The sequence below is a fragment of the Macaca fascicularis genome, chromosome 4 (genome assembly GCF_037993035.2).
Source record: "Macaca fascicularis isolate 582-1 chromosome 4, T2T-MFA8v1.1".
NCBI lineage: Eukaryota > Metazoa > Chordata > Mammalia > Primates > Cercopithecidae > Macaca > Macaca fascicularis.
In genome coordinates this window covers 115,598,763-115,615,469 of record NC_088378.1, presented here as the reverse complement: position 1 = coordinate 115,615,469, position 16,707 = coordinate 115,598,763, and the positions used below count along the sequence as shown (strand labels likewise).

Genomic DNA, 16,707 nt, shown 5'->3' with positions numbered 1-16,707 from the left:
CTTAAGGAGAGGAGAGGGAAAAGTGAGGAGGACTTTGTCTTGCATCTTGGATATCAGCTCAGCCACAGCAGGATAGGGCACTGGCTAGAGTCAAGAGGCCCCCTTTCCAGGCCCCAGCTCCCAGATGACATTTCTAGACACACCCTGGGCCAGAAGTAAACTTACTGCCTTGAAGGAAAGGATGCAGTCCTGCCAGCATTCATCACCTGTTAACTGAAGAGCCCTTGGGCCCCGAATAACTAGCAGCGATACCTAGGTACTACACCAAGGGCCTTGGTGAACCTCTGAGACTTGTTGGCTTCATGTGAGACTCAGCCTCAAGCTGTGGTGGCTATGGGGTAAAACTCCTTCTGCTTGAGAAAAGCAAAGGGAAAAGTAAAGGAAACTCTGTCTTTTATGCCTTAGGTACCAACACTGCCACGGGGAAGTAGAGCACCAAACAGAGTCTTGGGGTCTCCAATTCCAGCACCTGAGTCTTAGACAGCATTTCTGGACCTTTCCTGGGCCACGGGGGATCCCACTACCCTAAAGAGTGAGTCCCAGGTCAGGTAGCGTTCACCACAAGCTGACTTATGAGACCTTGGGGCTCAAGGAAACATCAGTGGTCATCTGGCAGTACTCCTCATGGCTGGGGTGGTGGAAGATATGAGGTGAGGCTCCTCTGCCTTTGAAAGGAGAGAAAAAAGTGAGAAGGACTACATCTTGTGGTTTGAGTGCCAGCTCAGCTGCAATACAACAGTATACCAGGTAGACATCTAAGGCTTTTGACTCTAGTCCCTGACTCCCAGATGGAACTTCTGGACCCATTTGGGGGTTGGTGGACCTCACCACCCTGAAGGGAAGGACACAGACCTGGCTGGCTTTGCCACCTGCTGATTGTAGGGTCCTAGGGCCTTGAACATAGGCAGTAGCCAGAGAGTGGTCAGAGTAGACAGTGGGTGAGACCCAGCGCTGTGCTGGCTTCAGATATGACCCAGAGCATAGTGGTGGTGGTTACAGGGGTGGTTGTATCACTCTATCCCCAGCTTTAGGTGTATCCAAACAGAGACAAAGACTCTATATGTTTGGGATAAAGTAAGGGAAGAGAACAAGCATCTCTGCCTGGTAATCCAGAGAATTCTCCCAGACCTTGTTCAAGACAATCAAGGTGGTACCTCTACAAGTCTGCAAGAATCAGTGTTACTGGACTTGGGGTATACCCTAAAGCAGAAACAGCTTAGATCACAACACTGAAGTCCTTTCAAATAACTTGAAAAGCTTCCCAAGAAGGATGACTACAAATAAGCCCAGACAGTGAACACTACAGTAAAGAGCTAACTCTTCAATGCCCAGACACTGAAGAACATCTACTAGCATCAACACCATTCAGGAAAACACGACCTCACCAAATGAACTAAGTAAGGTACCAGGAATCAATTCTAGAGAAACAGAGATATGTGATCTTTAAGACAAAGAATTCAGAATAGGTGTGTTGAGAAAACTTTAACAAATTCAAGTTATGCAGAGAAGGAACTAGATAAATTTCACAAAGAAATTGAAATAATTACAAAGAATCAAGCAGAAATTCTGGAGCTGAAAAATGCAATTGGCATACTGAAGAATGTATCAGAGTCCCTCAATAGCAGAATGAATCAAGCAGAAGAAAGAATTGGTGAGCTTGAAGAGAGACTTTGGAGATAAAGTCAGAGGAGACAAAAGATAATAATAATAAATGATAGAGCATGCCTATAGGATCTAGAAAACAGTCTCAAAAGGGCAAATCTAAGAGTTATTGGCCTTAAAGATGAGGTAGAGAAAGAGATGGGGGGTAGAAACTTTATTCAAAGGGTTAACAGAGAACTTCCCAAACCTAGAGAAGATATTAATATCCAAATACTTAAAGGCTATAGAACACTGAGCAGATTTAACCCAAAGAGGACAACCTGAAGACGTTTAATAATCAAACGCTACAAGGTCAAGGATAAAGAAAGGATCCTAAAAGCAGAAGAGACAAAAATAAATAAATAACATACAATGGAGCTCCAATATGTCTGGTAGCAGACTTTCAGTAGAACGCTTACAGGTCAGGAGAGAGTAGCATGACATTTTTCAAGTGCTGAAGCTTAAAAAAAAAAAAAACTTTACCCTAGTATAGTATATCCAGCAAAAAATATCCTTAAAACATGAAGGAGAAAGATGTTCCCAGAAAAACAACAGCCGAGTGATTTCATCAATACCAGACCCATCGTACAAGAAATGCTAAAGGGAATACTTCAAACAGAAAGAAAAGAACATTAATGAGCAATAAATAATCACCCGAAGGTACAAAACTTACTGGTAATAATAAGCACACAGAAAAATGCAGAATATTATACACTGTTACTGTGGTGTGTAAACTACTCTTATCCTAAATAGAAAGACTAAATAATGAACCAATCAAAAATAGTAACTATAACAACTTTAAAAGACATAATCAGTACAATAAGATATAAATTGAAATAATAAAACGTTAAAAAGCAGGGTGATAAAGTTAAGGCAAATTTTTATTAGTTTTCTTTTTGCTTGTTTGTTTATGCAAATAGCATTAAGTTGTTATCAGTTTAAAATAATGGGTTATAAGATAGTATCTGTAAGCCTCATAAATACATACAATGAATACATAAAAAATAAAAAGCAAGAAACTAAGTTATATATACCAGAGAAAATCATCTTCACTAGAGGACAATAGGAATGAAAGAAAGAAGGAAAGGAAGACCAAAATACAACCAGAAAACAAATAACAAAATGGCAGGAGTAGGTCCTTACTTATAAATAATAACATCTAATGTAAATGAACTGAACTCTCCAATCAAAAGACATAGACTGGCTGACTGGATGAACAAACAAGACCCGTTGATCTATTGTTTACAATAAATACACTTCACCTATAAAGACACACATAGACTAAAAATAAAGGGATGGAAAAAGGTACTTCATGCCAATAGAAACCAAAAAAAGAACAACAGTAGCTATAATTATATCAGACACAATGGATTTCAAGACAAAAACTATGAGAAGAGAAAGGGTCACTATAAAATGATAAAGGGGTTAATTCAGTGGAGGATATAACAATTTTAAATGTACCTAACACCCGAGCATCCAGATATATAAAGGAAATATTATTAGAGCTAAAGAGAGTGATAGACCCCAATACAATAATAGCTGTAGACTTCATCATTCCATTTTCAGCATTGGACAGATTTTCTAGATAGAAAATGAACAAAGAAACATTAGACTTAATCTGCACTACATACCAAACAAATCAAATAGATATTGCAGAATACAAATTCTTTTCTTAGCATGTGGATTATTCTCAAAGACAGACCATAGATTAGGTCACAAAAAAGTCTTCAAACATTCCAAAAATGGAATAATATCAAGTATCTTCTCTGACGATAATATAATAAAGCTAGAAATCAATAACGAGGAATTTTGGAAACTATACAAATACATGGAAATTAAACAATATGCTCCTGAATGACCAGTGAGTCAATGAAGAAATTAAGAAGAAAATTGAAAAACTTCTTGAAGCAAGTAACAATGGAAACACAGCATACCAAAATCTATGGGATATGGCAAAAACAGTAGTAAGAGGGAGGTTTATTGCTGTAAGTACCTACATCAAAAAAGAGAAAAACTTCAAATACGCAATCTAACAATTCATCTTAAAGAACTAGAAAAGCAAGGGCAAACCAAACCCAAAATTAGTAGAAGAAAAGAAATAATGAAGATCAGAGCAGAAATCAATGAAATTGAAATTCAAAAACACAAAGATCAGGGCCGGGCGCAGTGGCTCACGCCTGTAATCCTAGCACTTTGGGAGGCCAAGGCGGGTGTATCACGAAGTCAGGAGATTGAGACCATCCTGGCTAACACGGTGAAACCCCATCTCTACTAAAAATACAAAAAATTAGCCGGGCAAGGTGTTGGGTGCCTGTAGTCCCAGCTACTCCAGCTACTCCGGAGGCTGAGGCAGGAGAATGGTGTGAACCAAGGAGGTGGAGCTTGAAGTGAGCTAAGACTACACTACTGCACTCCAGCCCGGGGCGACAGAGCGAGACTGTCACAAAACAAACAAACAAACAAATCCACAAAGATCAATGAAACAAAAAGTTGTTTTTTCTTTTTTTTTTTTTGAAAAGACAAACAAAATTGACAAATTTTTAGCCAGTGTAACCAAGAAAGTAAGAAAGGATACCCAAATAAAATACAGTCAGAAAAGAGAAAGGAGACATTACAACTGACACTCAGAAATTCAAAGGATCATTAGTGGCTACTATAAGCAACTATATGCCAATAAATTGGAAAATACACATGAAATGGACAAACTCCTAGACACAAACAACCTACTGAGATTAAAGCAGGAAGAAATCCAAAACCTGAAAAGACCAATAACAAGTAATAAGATCCAAGCTGTCATAAAAGTCTTCCAGTAAAGAAAAGCCTGGGATCTAATGGCTTCGCTGCTGTATTTGACCAAACATTTAAAGAACTAATACCAATCCTACTCAAACTATTCTGAAAAATAGAGGAAGAAGGACTACTTCCAAACTCTTTCTATAAGGCCAGTATTACCCTAACACCAAACCAGACAAAAACATACCACAAAACAAAACTACAGGCCAATATCTCTGATGAATATTGATGCAAAAATCTTCAACGAAATACTAGCAAACCAAATTCAACAATACATTAGAAAGATCATTTATCACAACCAAGTGGGATTCATCGCTGGGATGAAAGAATGGCTAAATGTATGCAAATCAATCAATATGATACATCATATCAACAGAATGAAAGCTAACCATATGATCATTTCAATTGATCCTGACAAAGCATTTGATAAAATTAAATATCTGTTCATGATAAAAACTCTCAAACATGTAGATATAGAAGGAACATACCTCAACATAATAAAGGCCATCTATGACAAACCCACAGCTAATATAATACTGAATAGGGAAAAAAAAATAAAAGCCTTTCCTGTAAGATCTGAAACATGATACTACGTCCCCTGTCACCACTGTTATTCAACATAGTACTGGAAGTCCTAGCTAGAGCATTCAGACAAGAGAAAGTTATAAAGGGCATCCAAATTGGAAAGGGAGAAGTAAAATTATCCTTGTTTGCTGATGATATAATCTTATATTTAGAAAAACCTAGACTCCACCAACAAACTATTAAACTGATAAACAAATTTGGTAAAGTTGCAGGATAAAAGTCAACATACAAAAATCAGTAGCATTTCTATACGCCAATGGTGAACAATCTGGAAAAGAAATTTAAAAAGTAATCCCATTTACAATAGTCACAAATAAAATTAAATATCTAAGAATTAACCAAAGAATTGAAAGATCTCTACAATGAAAATTATAAAACACTAATGAAAGAAATTGAAGAGGACACCAAAAAATAAAAAAATTCATGTTCATGGGTTTGAAGAATCAATATTCTTTAAATGTCCATACTACCAAAGCAATTTACAGATTCAATGCATTTCCTATCAAAATACCAATGACATTCTTCAGAAACATACAAAAACCAATCCTATAATTTATATGTAATCACAAAAGACCCAGAATAGCCAAAGCTATCCTAAGCATAACGAATAAAAGTAGAGGAATTACATTACCTGACATCAAATTATAGTACAGAGCTATATTAACCAAAACAACATGGTACTGGCATACAAACAGATACATAGACTAATGGAACAAAACAGAGAACCCAGAAACGAATGTACACACCTACAGTGAACTCATTTTTGACAAAACTTCTAAGAACATACACTAGGGAAAAGACAGTTTCTTCAAGAAATAGTGCTAGGAACATTGGATGTTCCTATGCAGAATAATGAAACTAGGCCCCTATCTCTTGGCATACACAAAAATCAAATCAAAATTGACTAAAGACTTAAATCTAGGACCTCAAACTATGAAACTACTACAGAAAAACATTGGGGAAAATCTCCAGGACATTGACCTTGGAAAAGATTTCTTGAGCAATACCTTACAAACACAGGTAACCCAAGTAAACATGGACAAATCATGCTGAAAAGCTTCTGCACAGCAAAGTATACAATCAACCAAGTTAAGAGATAATCCACGAAATGGGAGAAAATATTTGCAAACTACCCATCTGATAAGAGATTAGGAACCAGAAAATATAAAAAGTAGAAAAAAAATCCAATAATCTTATCAAAAGATGGGCAAAATATTTGAATACACATTACTCAAAAGAAGACATACAAATGGCAAATAGGCATATGAAAAGATGTTCGTCATTGATAATCAGATATGTGCAAATCAAAACTAAAATAAAATATCATCTTACTCCAGTTAAAATGGCTTTTATCCAAAAGGCAAACAATAACAAATGCTGGTGGGGAGGATGTGAAGAAAAGGGAACCCTTGTACACTGTTGGTGGGAATATAAATTAGTACAACTACTATGAAGGACAGTTTGAAGATTCCTCAAAAAACCTGAAAATGGGTTGGGCGCAGTGGCTCACGCCTGTAATCCCAGCACTTCGGGAGGCCAAGGAGGGTGGATCTCCTGAGGTCAGAAGTTCAAGACCAGCCTTGCCAACATGACGAGACCCTGTCTTGACTAAAAATACAAAAATTAGTCAGGCATGGTGGCGGGTGCCTGTAATCCCAGCTACTTGGGAGGCTGAGGCAGGAGAATTGCTTGAACCCGGTAGGCAGAGGTTGCAGTGAGCCGAGATCATGCCATTGCACTGCAGCCTGGGCAACAAGAGCGAAACTCTATGTCAATTAAAAAAAAAAAAAAAAAAAAAAACCTAAAAATGGAGCTACCACATGATCCAGCAATCCCACTGCTGGGTGTGTACCCAAAAGAAGAAAGGAAATCAGCATATCAAAGGGATATCTGCACTTCTATGTTCCTTGCAGCACTTACAATGGCTAAGATTTGGAAGTCACTGAAGTAACCATCAACAGATGAATGGATAAAGAAAATGTGGCACATATACACAATGGAGTACCATTCAGCCATAAAAATCAATTAGATCCAGTCATTTGCAACAACATGGATCAAACTGGAGATCATTATGTTAAGTGAAATAAGCCAGAAACAGAAAGACAAACATCGCATATTCTCATGTATTTGTGGGAACCAATAATCAAAACAATTGAACTCATGGCATAGAGGGTAGAAGGATGGTTACCAGATGCTGGGAAGGGTAGCCATCAAACAATGAAAAGACATGGGGGAACTTTAAATGCATATTATTAAGAGCAAGAAACCAATCTGAAAAGGTCACATAATGTATGATTCCAACTATATGATATCCTGAAAAAGGAAAAACTCTGGAGAGAGTAAAAAGATCAATGGTTGTGAGTGGTTAAAGAGAAGAAAGGATCAAAAGGTGGAGCTCACAGGATTTTTAGAGGAGCGAAACTATTCTCTATGATACTACAATGTTATTTTTGTCAAATATATGTATTTGTCAAGTGTACAATACCAAGAGTTAACTCTAACATAAACTATGAACCTTGGGTAATAGTGATGTGTCAACTGTAACAAACGTACTACTCTGGTGGAGATGTTGAACATGGGAGAGCCTGCATAGGGTTGGGAAGTGGCAGGGGGTGTGTGGGAATACACTGCACTTTCCATTCAATTTTGCTATAAACCTAAAACTGTTTTTATAAATAAAGTAATTTAAACAAAAAAAGTAAATAGCTTTTTTTTTTCAATTCGTGAATGATTTCTATAAAAAAATTACAAACAGACAAGACAGAAAAACTTCATTGTTTTTAGGAGACCCACACTAATTAGAAAACAGGAGACATAACCAAGCTCAAATATGAAGGATGGTATGAACCTATAAGGAAGGCAAATATCAAGAGTGAACTGAACTCAAAATGTTGAACATAGTGATATATCCCTACAGTAAAATACTATTAGCATTAAAAAGGAATGAAGTACTACCAATACAAGCCAAAGCATAGATGACCCACAAAAATGTCATGGTAATTGAAAGAACAAAAGATCATATATTACATGTTTCCATTTATATGAAATGTCCAGAATACACAAATCTGCAGAGACCGAAAACAGAGTAATGGTTGTCAAGGGTTTAATGTATGGAATAGTAGCTTGGTGAGAAATGGGGAGTGACCACTATACTACATGGGCATGGTGTTTCTTTTTAGGATAATGAAAATGTTCTAAAAGTGGACTCTAATGAGGTTTCATAACTCTGTAAATACACAAAAACTGTTGAATTTTACACATTAAATGGGTGAATTTTATGGTATTCAATTATATATCAATATAGATGCTAGAAAACAGTGACCTGATGTTTATATTTGCAGGTACATGAATGCACATACTACTCAGATTAAGACTAAAAAGGAATCTTAAAGCTGTGTTCAAATCAGGAAATGAATAAAAGAACTAATTCCTTATTCGACACTTATTCTTTGCCAGGAACTGTGCTGGGTGCTTTGTCTTACTCAAGTCCCTTTCATACCATTCTAGATAGGTAACATTTACTCTATTTTTGAAATAGAAACTGTCAAAATATTTGCCAGAGAACATACAACTAGTTAGAGAAAGTCACTGCAAGCTGGAAATCCAACTCCATTCTATTCTCTAAGCTCTCCTGTCTCCCAAAAAGAACAGTCCCATTTCTTGAGGCATATGAATTTATGCTAGCAGAGGACAAAAATTAATTAAAATGAATGCTTAGGTTGTAGGCAAAGAAAAAAAATCCATATTCTCTCACATAGTCTAGATTATAAACCCTGTAAGAGGAGATGCCATGATGGCTTTATTCTCCTCTATATGTCTAGCTTCTAATAAATATCAATAAAATCTGTTCAATTAAATAAGTGAGAAAATACAAAACCACTGAAGCATAATTAACAAGAAGGGACCAAGGACTTTAAAATGGGTTCCCATATTTTACAGTCAGGTTACTACTGTCCTAGGAAGTGTTGTTTCAAAGTATACTCTGAAGAATCATGGATATTTGAAAACCCTTCATAGAACTTGAAGCAAATAAATGAATAATTTTTCCTTTGGAAAACACCCACAGACCAAGAAAATTTGGACTGAATTTCTGAGCAACTCTGGGATTCAAAGAACTGACCATTAGAAAACAAGATAACATCCCTATGTCCAATGCTTGACCAAATGGCCTCTTCAGCTCTGATGGCTTATACAAATCTTCTCCTTAGGTATCCTAATCAGCTAAATCCTAACTGTAAGAATATGATGGTGCTAACAGGCCACCCCAAGAGCATGTCCCTTTGAGTTTTTTCCTAGATAGTGAATTATTGACACTTTGCAGTTCTCCACTTACTCTAATGCTTTCATGCCCATACCACACAACTGATAAAGAAGCCAGAGTTAAGAAGACAGTTTCCCAGCCCACTGAAACCTTAATCTTTGGGAGACAGAGCCAAGAACCTCTGCTTCTAATCTGCCAAATGAACCAATCTGAAGGGCTTATCGAAGAAGCTCAACCTTGTAATATCCTATGATTTCACTTCTGACACTTAAGAGTCCACAATAAAGTCAAAAGAAATTCAGTATCATTTTTAAATTACATGTAAAAACCCTTTTAGCTCATGAATTTTATCCCAATGCCACATATTAAAAAATTTTAATATTGGTAAATTTTTTCTTATGTTTCCTCACAAGATACAAAAATCTTTTTGTTTCGTCCTTTGTTTTTTGTAAATACCTTGAAACCGGGACTACCCATTAATCCATCCTTTCCATGTCTTCCTGGTTCTCCCTAAAAAATAAATACATGTGCTTTAATGTACTTTTGCACTAATTTTTCTCTTTAAAGACAGATACTATAAGATCTTTTTTATTTAAAGCAAAATACTAAGAGCTTTTTTCTATCAAACTCACAGCAGGTCCAGGGAGGCCAGGGAAGCCAGCATTCCCCTTTTCACCTTTTGCACCCTGTATCGAAAACAAACACTTACAACACAATCTTTACAATAATGTTTTCAAGTTCTAACCAAAACTTAAACAGAAAAGCTACTAAGTTAACAACATTATGTAGTAAAAATTCATGGGACTACAACTCATGTTGACTCTGCAAAGTACTATTTTACCAAACCAGTGGATACAATATCAAGACATTAAAAATGTTGATAGATGCACAATTATCATTACAAGCATCTAAACACAGAAATAACATCTTGGCAAAATTAAAAAGCAATGGGTATTTTAAATATTCTTCCCTCAGTGTGAGGAACTAGAAAGGCCCATAACATCAAATTTCAGTGGACATGTTTTTTTTGTTTGTTTTTGTTTTTTTGAGATGGGGTCGCGTTCTGTCACCCAGGTTGGAGTGCAGTGGTGCAATCTCGGCTCACTGCAACCTCCACCTCCTGGGTCCATGCCATTCTCCTGCCTCAGCCTCCCAAGTAGCTGGGACTGCAGGTACCCGCCACCATGCCTGGCTAATTTTTTTGTATTTTTAGTAGAGACGGGGTTTCACCGTGTTAGTCATGATGGTCTCGATCTCCCAACCTCATGATCTGCCCGTCTTGGCCTCCCAAAGTGTTGGGATTACAGGCGTGAGCCACCGTGCCCAGCCTTCAGTGGACACATTTTTAAGCAACTACTACTGCTCCCTAAGGAATGTCTCACTGTAAATCTTTTTTTTTTTTTTTTTTTAAATGAGACAGAGTCTTGTTCTGTCACCCAGGCTGGAGTGCAGTCGTGCGATCTCAGCTCACTGCAACCTCTGCCTCCCGGGTTCAAGTGATTCTCCCGCCTCAGCCTCCTGAGCAGCCGGGATTACAGGCGCCCGCCACTATGCCCAGTTACTTTTTGTATTTTTTAGTAGAGACGGGGTTTCACCATGTTGGCCAGGCTGGTCTCGAACTGCTGACTTCATGATCCACCCACCTCAGCCTCCCAAAGTGCTGGGATTACATGCGTGAGCCACCGCGCCCAGCCTGTAAATCTTTTAAAAGCTCAGAATGGTCAACAATACAACATAGTCTTATAGGATACCATACGTAGCAGTCTGCAGTCACCAGTTCTTTTTTTTTCCCCCCATTGTTCTGAATTAATCCCCTAAGAAGGGTGAACAAAGCTAACTGCTCTAACATTGGGCTAGAACTGCAATTCAAGTTTTCTGTTTCCATTACATTAAAAGTTCAATATGAATACTTTGTTGTATGATCTACACTTCCCTTTTTGCCATAAAATCCAGGTGATCCTTTGTCTCCTTTGGCACCCATTTCACCCTAAAAGACAAAATATAAATAGCAAATATTAAAGAAATATCAATATTGTTCTCATAAAGAAAAAATACAGATTATAAGCAACAGAGTTTAATATGCCAAAAGCAAAACAAAATAGAAAAAAAAAATTTAAAGTTTGCTTTAAAAAGCCCTCATTTCCAGGCTTTATAAAGAAACTTTTAAAAAATAACATTTAGTGTTATAACAGGGCTTATAGTTTAAGGCTTATATTTAAGAAAACGTGCATACAGTATAAGATCAATTTTTAAATACTATAAAATCATACATTTATAACGAGACTTTAAAGGGAATTTTGTAAAGTTTCGTATAAACTAATATAAATCTTAGCCCATTGTTTACTTTATCTTTAATTATACATGAGCATTTATTTATAACACATTTGTAATATAAAGGTACTTTACATTTGAATTTTTTAAATGGCATTGCTATATTTAAAAGAAACAGATTTCTTCAACCTTTGATCCTGGCATGCCATGAAGCCCAGGAAAACCAGGAAGTCCACGATCACCCTGAAAATAAAACTGAAATTAATTAAAGAAAAACATTCCAGCCTAAACAATATCATCATATATTCTTCAACCTCACCCTTGTCAAAATCCACTTCAAATATATCTGCAAACAGTTAAATTCATATCAGCATTAAATCCTATCTCTATGAAAAATTATCCTCACTTTTCAGGGTTTCATTTATAATCAGAGAAGAAAAGTATTTTGGAGTTAAGAAAATCTCACTAGCAATCCTGACTCCACCCTTAGTTAGCAACCATCTATTCTAAAAAAGTCTTAGGCTTTTACAGGGGAAAGACACATGAATTAATTGAAATGATCTAGACCCAACACACTCAGGAAACAGTTAACCTCTAATGTCCTATTCAGCTCAGTAATGAAAGACCCTAAACATAAAGTCTCAACACAGACTAGGACTCTGTGGAATTTTTAAAATTGCTTATCTTACTAATTACTCACAGAAGGTATCTGTTCATATGTGTCTATAAACATGAAGGCCCTAAGTTTTCTCCAAAAGAGAAAAGATGAAGAAAAGTCATAACAACTTGATATTTAGTAGATATAGGTTTAGTATGTAGTTCAGCGGGATATGTTGGATGGTATTGCTTTAGTTTCAAAATCTTTATTGTGAAGACACAGTAAATAAAGAACCAATGACTTTCATGGCAAAATTTGGGTCAGATTCACTTTTATCTAGACAAATTAAGATATTACACACAAGCAATTAATTATACTCCTAGCTTGTCTGGCAGACATATTAAAGATTATATCATCTGTGACTGATGTAATTTTTATAAAAGTTATTCATTCACATGATTTAAAGAGTGATATATTTATTCAAGGCTTATAGAACCCTCCAAAGGCAACATTTTTTATTCCAAAGTTCCTCATCTCTTTGAGTTCAAATCACCAAACCATATGGTTATAGCTACATTTTCCGTTTTCTGCATTATCTACTGACTTCCCACCATAAACGCAGAGGATTAATCTCTCATAGCATCCAACACCTCCTCCCTATCTCCACTTCTAGCAGACACGAATCCCCTTAACCCTCAATTACAGCTTTGGTTAAATCAGTAGTCAGGGTTTATTTTGTTAAGATTTGCAGATAAGCTATAAATATATTCTCATTCCTTGCCTTTTCTTGCCCAAGTGTTTCTATTTCTTGGAGTCAAATATTGCCATTTTAATCGTTTAGTTTCCTATAAACTTATTGTTATATTGAACTCCAAAATCTTTCCAACTTTCCAACAATCACTTCTGATTGTATTCATCTGCACTGAAAATTTCATTTTATTTAATAAATATCTCCTAGACCTGTCTCATTTCAGTATGAATTTGATGTTCTTTATCTCTGAGTTCATTATCTCGTTTAGGGGAATATACTATCCAATGGCTTCCTGAGAAGGAATACATGGGAGATTACTTTCTGATACTTTAAATCTCTGAAAATGTCCTTATTCTATTCATTTATATAATTGATTATAATTTCAAATTTTTAAATCAGACTTTTGAAGGCTCTGCTTCATTCAGTTCTTGAGTTCAATGTCACTAATGAGATGTGTGAAGCCTCTCTGATTCCTGATCATTTGTATGTAGCCTTTTGTTTCTTGTGTGGTTTTGGGGGCCAGGAGTGGGAGGGTAGGGGTGGTAGGACTGGCGCAGTTTTTTCCCTGAAGAAGCTTGCAGATCTTCCTCTTGTTTCCAGTGTCTTGAAATATTATACTATTATACACTGGTGTGGTCTATAACCATCCATTATGCTAGGCACTCTATAGGTCTTTTCATCTATAGAGAACTAATGCCCATACACGTGGACATGCCGGACTACACTTCCAAGCTCCATCCCCATCCATACATCACATAAACAGGCTCCTCTCAGCCACCTGTAAGCATAGGGGTAGACATACAATTGTGCTGGAAGGTCTTTAGGAAGACAAAGGCAGGAAAGGGGACAGCAAATCCTGGAAATGGCATTGGGCTAGATTGTTCAGGGACTGCCAGAATCTAAGATCCAGAATATGTTTTTTGTTTGTTTGTTTTTGGTTAAAGTTCAATGGTGTGATGGAATGTGTTCTTCAGGTTCTGAAAACTCCTCACTCAACACTGAGGAACACAGCTGAAGCAGGGTCTAGCAGGGGTTCTGCCTCCCTGAGAGCATCAGCGACAGGGTTTTTTCAAGTCTTCCTCTCACTGTCTTGCATCAGTTTCTTCCAAGACTTTTTGTTTGTTGATCTTTAATGTTCCTGTGATATCTGGTGATTCTTTATTGTCAGCTCATATGGAAGTTGATAGGAGAATCTCTCAGTGGGTAGAGTTCAATTACTCTGAACTTCACTATAATGTGGCCTGGTTGTGCCATTTCATTGGATGCTGTTCTAGATGTCAGGAGATTTCCCATAGAAGGATCTTCTATGTCTCTAGTTTATAGGACTGGCTGACAGCATTCCAGAGGCCAGATAGAGGAAGAGGAGAAGGAGGTTGCCACATGAGTAACTATCGCCAACTCCCATTGTTTTAGTTTTGTTATGTATTGTTTTTCGAGATGGAGTTTTGCTCCTTTGCCCAGGCTGGAGTGAAGTGGCGTGATCTTGGCTCACTGCAACCTCTGCCCACCAGGTTCAAGTGATTCTCCCACCTCAACCTCCTGAGTAGCTGGGATTACAGGTACCCACCACAATGCCTGGCTAATTTTTGTATTTCTAGTAGAGACAGGGTTTCACCATGTTGGCAAGTCTGGTCTCAAACTGCTGACCTCAGGTGATCTACCTGCCTCAGCCTCCTGAAGTGCTAGGATTACAGGCGTGAGCCACCATGCTCAGCCTACTCCCATTGTTTTAATTTTAGTATAACTCTCCCTCTTCTCCCCAGGCTAGAGACCTTCAGCTTTCTCTTCTCCAGAAAATAAACTTTTGTGTTTCTGCTACAGTGGAAGAGAGATTCACTTAGCTACACAGAGTTGAGGAAGGGATAGTGGGATTTAACTGTTCTTAAATGGACATTCAGTCATGTTTGCATTTTTAACTCTGCTTTCACCTCCATTTTAGAAACATTGATATTATCATTTCCTGAACCTGTGGAGTATCTGTGCATATGTGTACATATGAGTGTGTGTGTATACTGGCAAAAAGGGGAGCCTCTGTTATGTAAATCAGATCACTTCTAATTTTAGGATTCAGCTTCCCAGTATCCTAGAATGCAGATAATATAGTGACTGGTGATATAACCTTGACTTTATAAACGAGAGCAACACTCAGAGAGACTAGAACAACAAGAGGGAAAAACACAAGTCCCCGAATGAGTTTGTAGACAAGCAATTACACGAGAAAAATAAACTTCTTTCTCATTTAAACTACTGCATTTGGTCTATTTGTTATAGATCTTTGCCATCCACCTAACAAATACAAAGAATAACTATGTTTCCAGTCTAAAAGGAACCATATTTTTTAGCTTATACTAAATGCCTTTCTCAAGAATAACAGCTTCCTCTGTCTTGTGTGTGTGTATGTGAGAGAGAGAGAGACAGAAAGACTGAGAGAGAGGTAGGGAGAGAAAAGACTCAATAAAAGCCTATAACACCCTAGAACTAACTATTCCCCAAATTCAACAATTTATGCAAATAGGACAAAAGAAAAAATAAATTTTAGGGGAAGACCAAACAACACAAGAAAACTGGATGTTCTTTCCCCTACCATGTGAACTCCTAATACAAGAACCTAACCCAAAATACCTTTTGAATATATATATATTCAAAGTGTGTGTGTGTGTGTGTCATTCAAAGGGGGTGTGTGTGTGTGTATATATATATATGTATAATTTTAAATTATATATTTATAATCTAAGATTTGAAATTAAAATTTCAAATTTTATATGTGTATATTATATATATATATTTTTTTTTTCCCTTCTGCTTGGAGCAGAAGGAGCAGGCAGAGTTCTGAGAGATAGAAAGAGGACTGAAGTTAAGAGAATAATCTGAGTTGGCTCTTTAGAAAACTCTAAATTGAGATAACCAGTTAAAGGCCGAGCTAGACTAAGATATACTATCAATAAGATGGAATTTAGCTGGGTAATGAATGCTTAATAAAACTACAGGAGAAACAGGTAAGCTGGGATTCCCTATTAAAGCTGAACAAAGTCCAAGCTATGACTTCCATTCTCTGGCTACAGGTTATAAAAGACATAATATCCAAACTTTCCTTTACTAGAGATGGCAAACAGATCTCAGATGAAGTAGGAAGACTAGGAACATCCACTTACGTTGGGACAGAAAAAATACAAGGTCTGGACAAAGCTACTCTTACATACAGAAGGAAGGTTTTTAAGTATAGTAAAAAGGTATAGTATCCATGTTAACATAAATTAGTGTGAGAGAGAAAGAAAGGAGGAGAGAGAGAGCAAGCAGCAGCAAGTTGTCAGCAAAACTGTTGGGGAATGTTGAAACAATATGTACAAAATATGGAACACAAAAAAGTATGGCTCAAACACATTATACTCAATCAAGTTATTTATAAGGTTTAATAGCAATAGATAGCAAAGAAGAGATAAAGTTGGGCCAAAGCCTATCCAGGATGGGCATATAACATAAAAGATAAATGTCTGCCGTGTTGGCCTCTGAGCCACTGGGTCATCTGTTACTATAATGCAGCTTAGCCTAAGTTAATTAGTACAGTTAGAATATTAAAAATAGGGGACTGCCAAAACAACAATATTAAAACGTATATCTGTCATTGGCTTTGGGGACAGGTAGTGACGAATGAAAAACAATTATTGAAGACTGAAAAAATGGTGTCTTATGTAAAATAGTGGTGAAATAATTGATAAAAAGCCTGGCTTGTAATAACTTGCAAAGGCAAATAATGTATCAAATGAACTTACAGCTAGAGGTAAAGAACTGAGAAAACAGAATGTAAAT

The 16,707-nt window shown here is 36.8% G+C and overlaps 1 protein-coding gene across 3 annotated transcripts in view; it reads right to left on the bottom strand.

The window, feature by feature from the left end:
* The window catches only part of COL21A1 (collagen type XXI alpha 1 chain), a 200,229-nt gene that overhangs the window by 56,328 nt on the left and 127,194 nt on the right, over window positions 1-16,707 (bottom strand). For 2 of the 3 annotated variants that reach the window (XM_065543895.1, XM_065543894.2), the window contains 4 exons: window positions 11,741-11,794; window positions 11,216-11,267; window positions 9,913-9,968; window positions 9,737-9,790 (listed from right to left, as the gene is read on the bottom strand). In XM_065543895.1, coding sequence (XP_065399967.1) covers window positions 9,737-9,790; window positions 9,913-9,968; window positions 11,216-11,267; window positions 11,741-11,794 — 216 coding nt within the window. Of the gene's footprint in view, window positions 1-9,736; window positions 9,791-9,912; window positions 9,969-11,215; window positions 11,268-11,740; window positions 11,795-16,707 lie in introns of those variants that run through there. The other variant, XM_065543896.2, reaches the window with a different exon arrangement.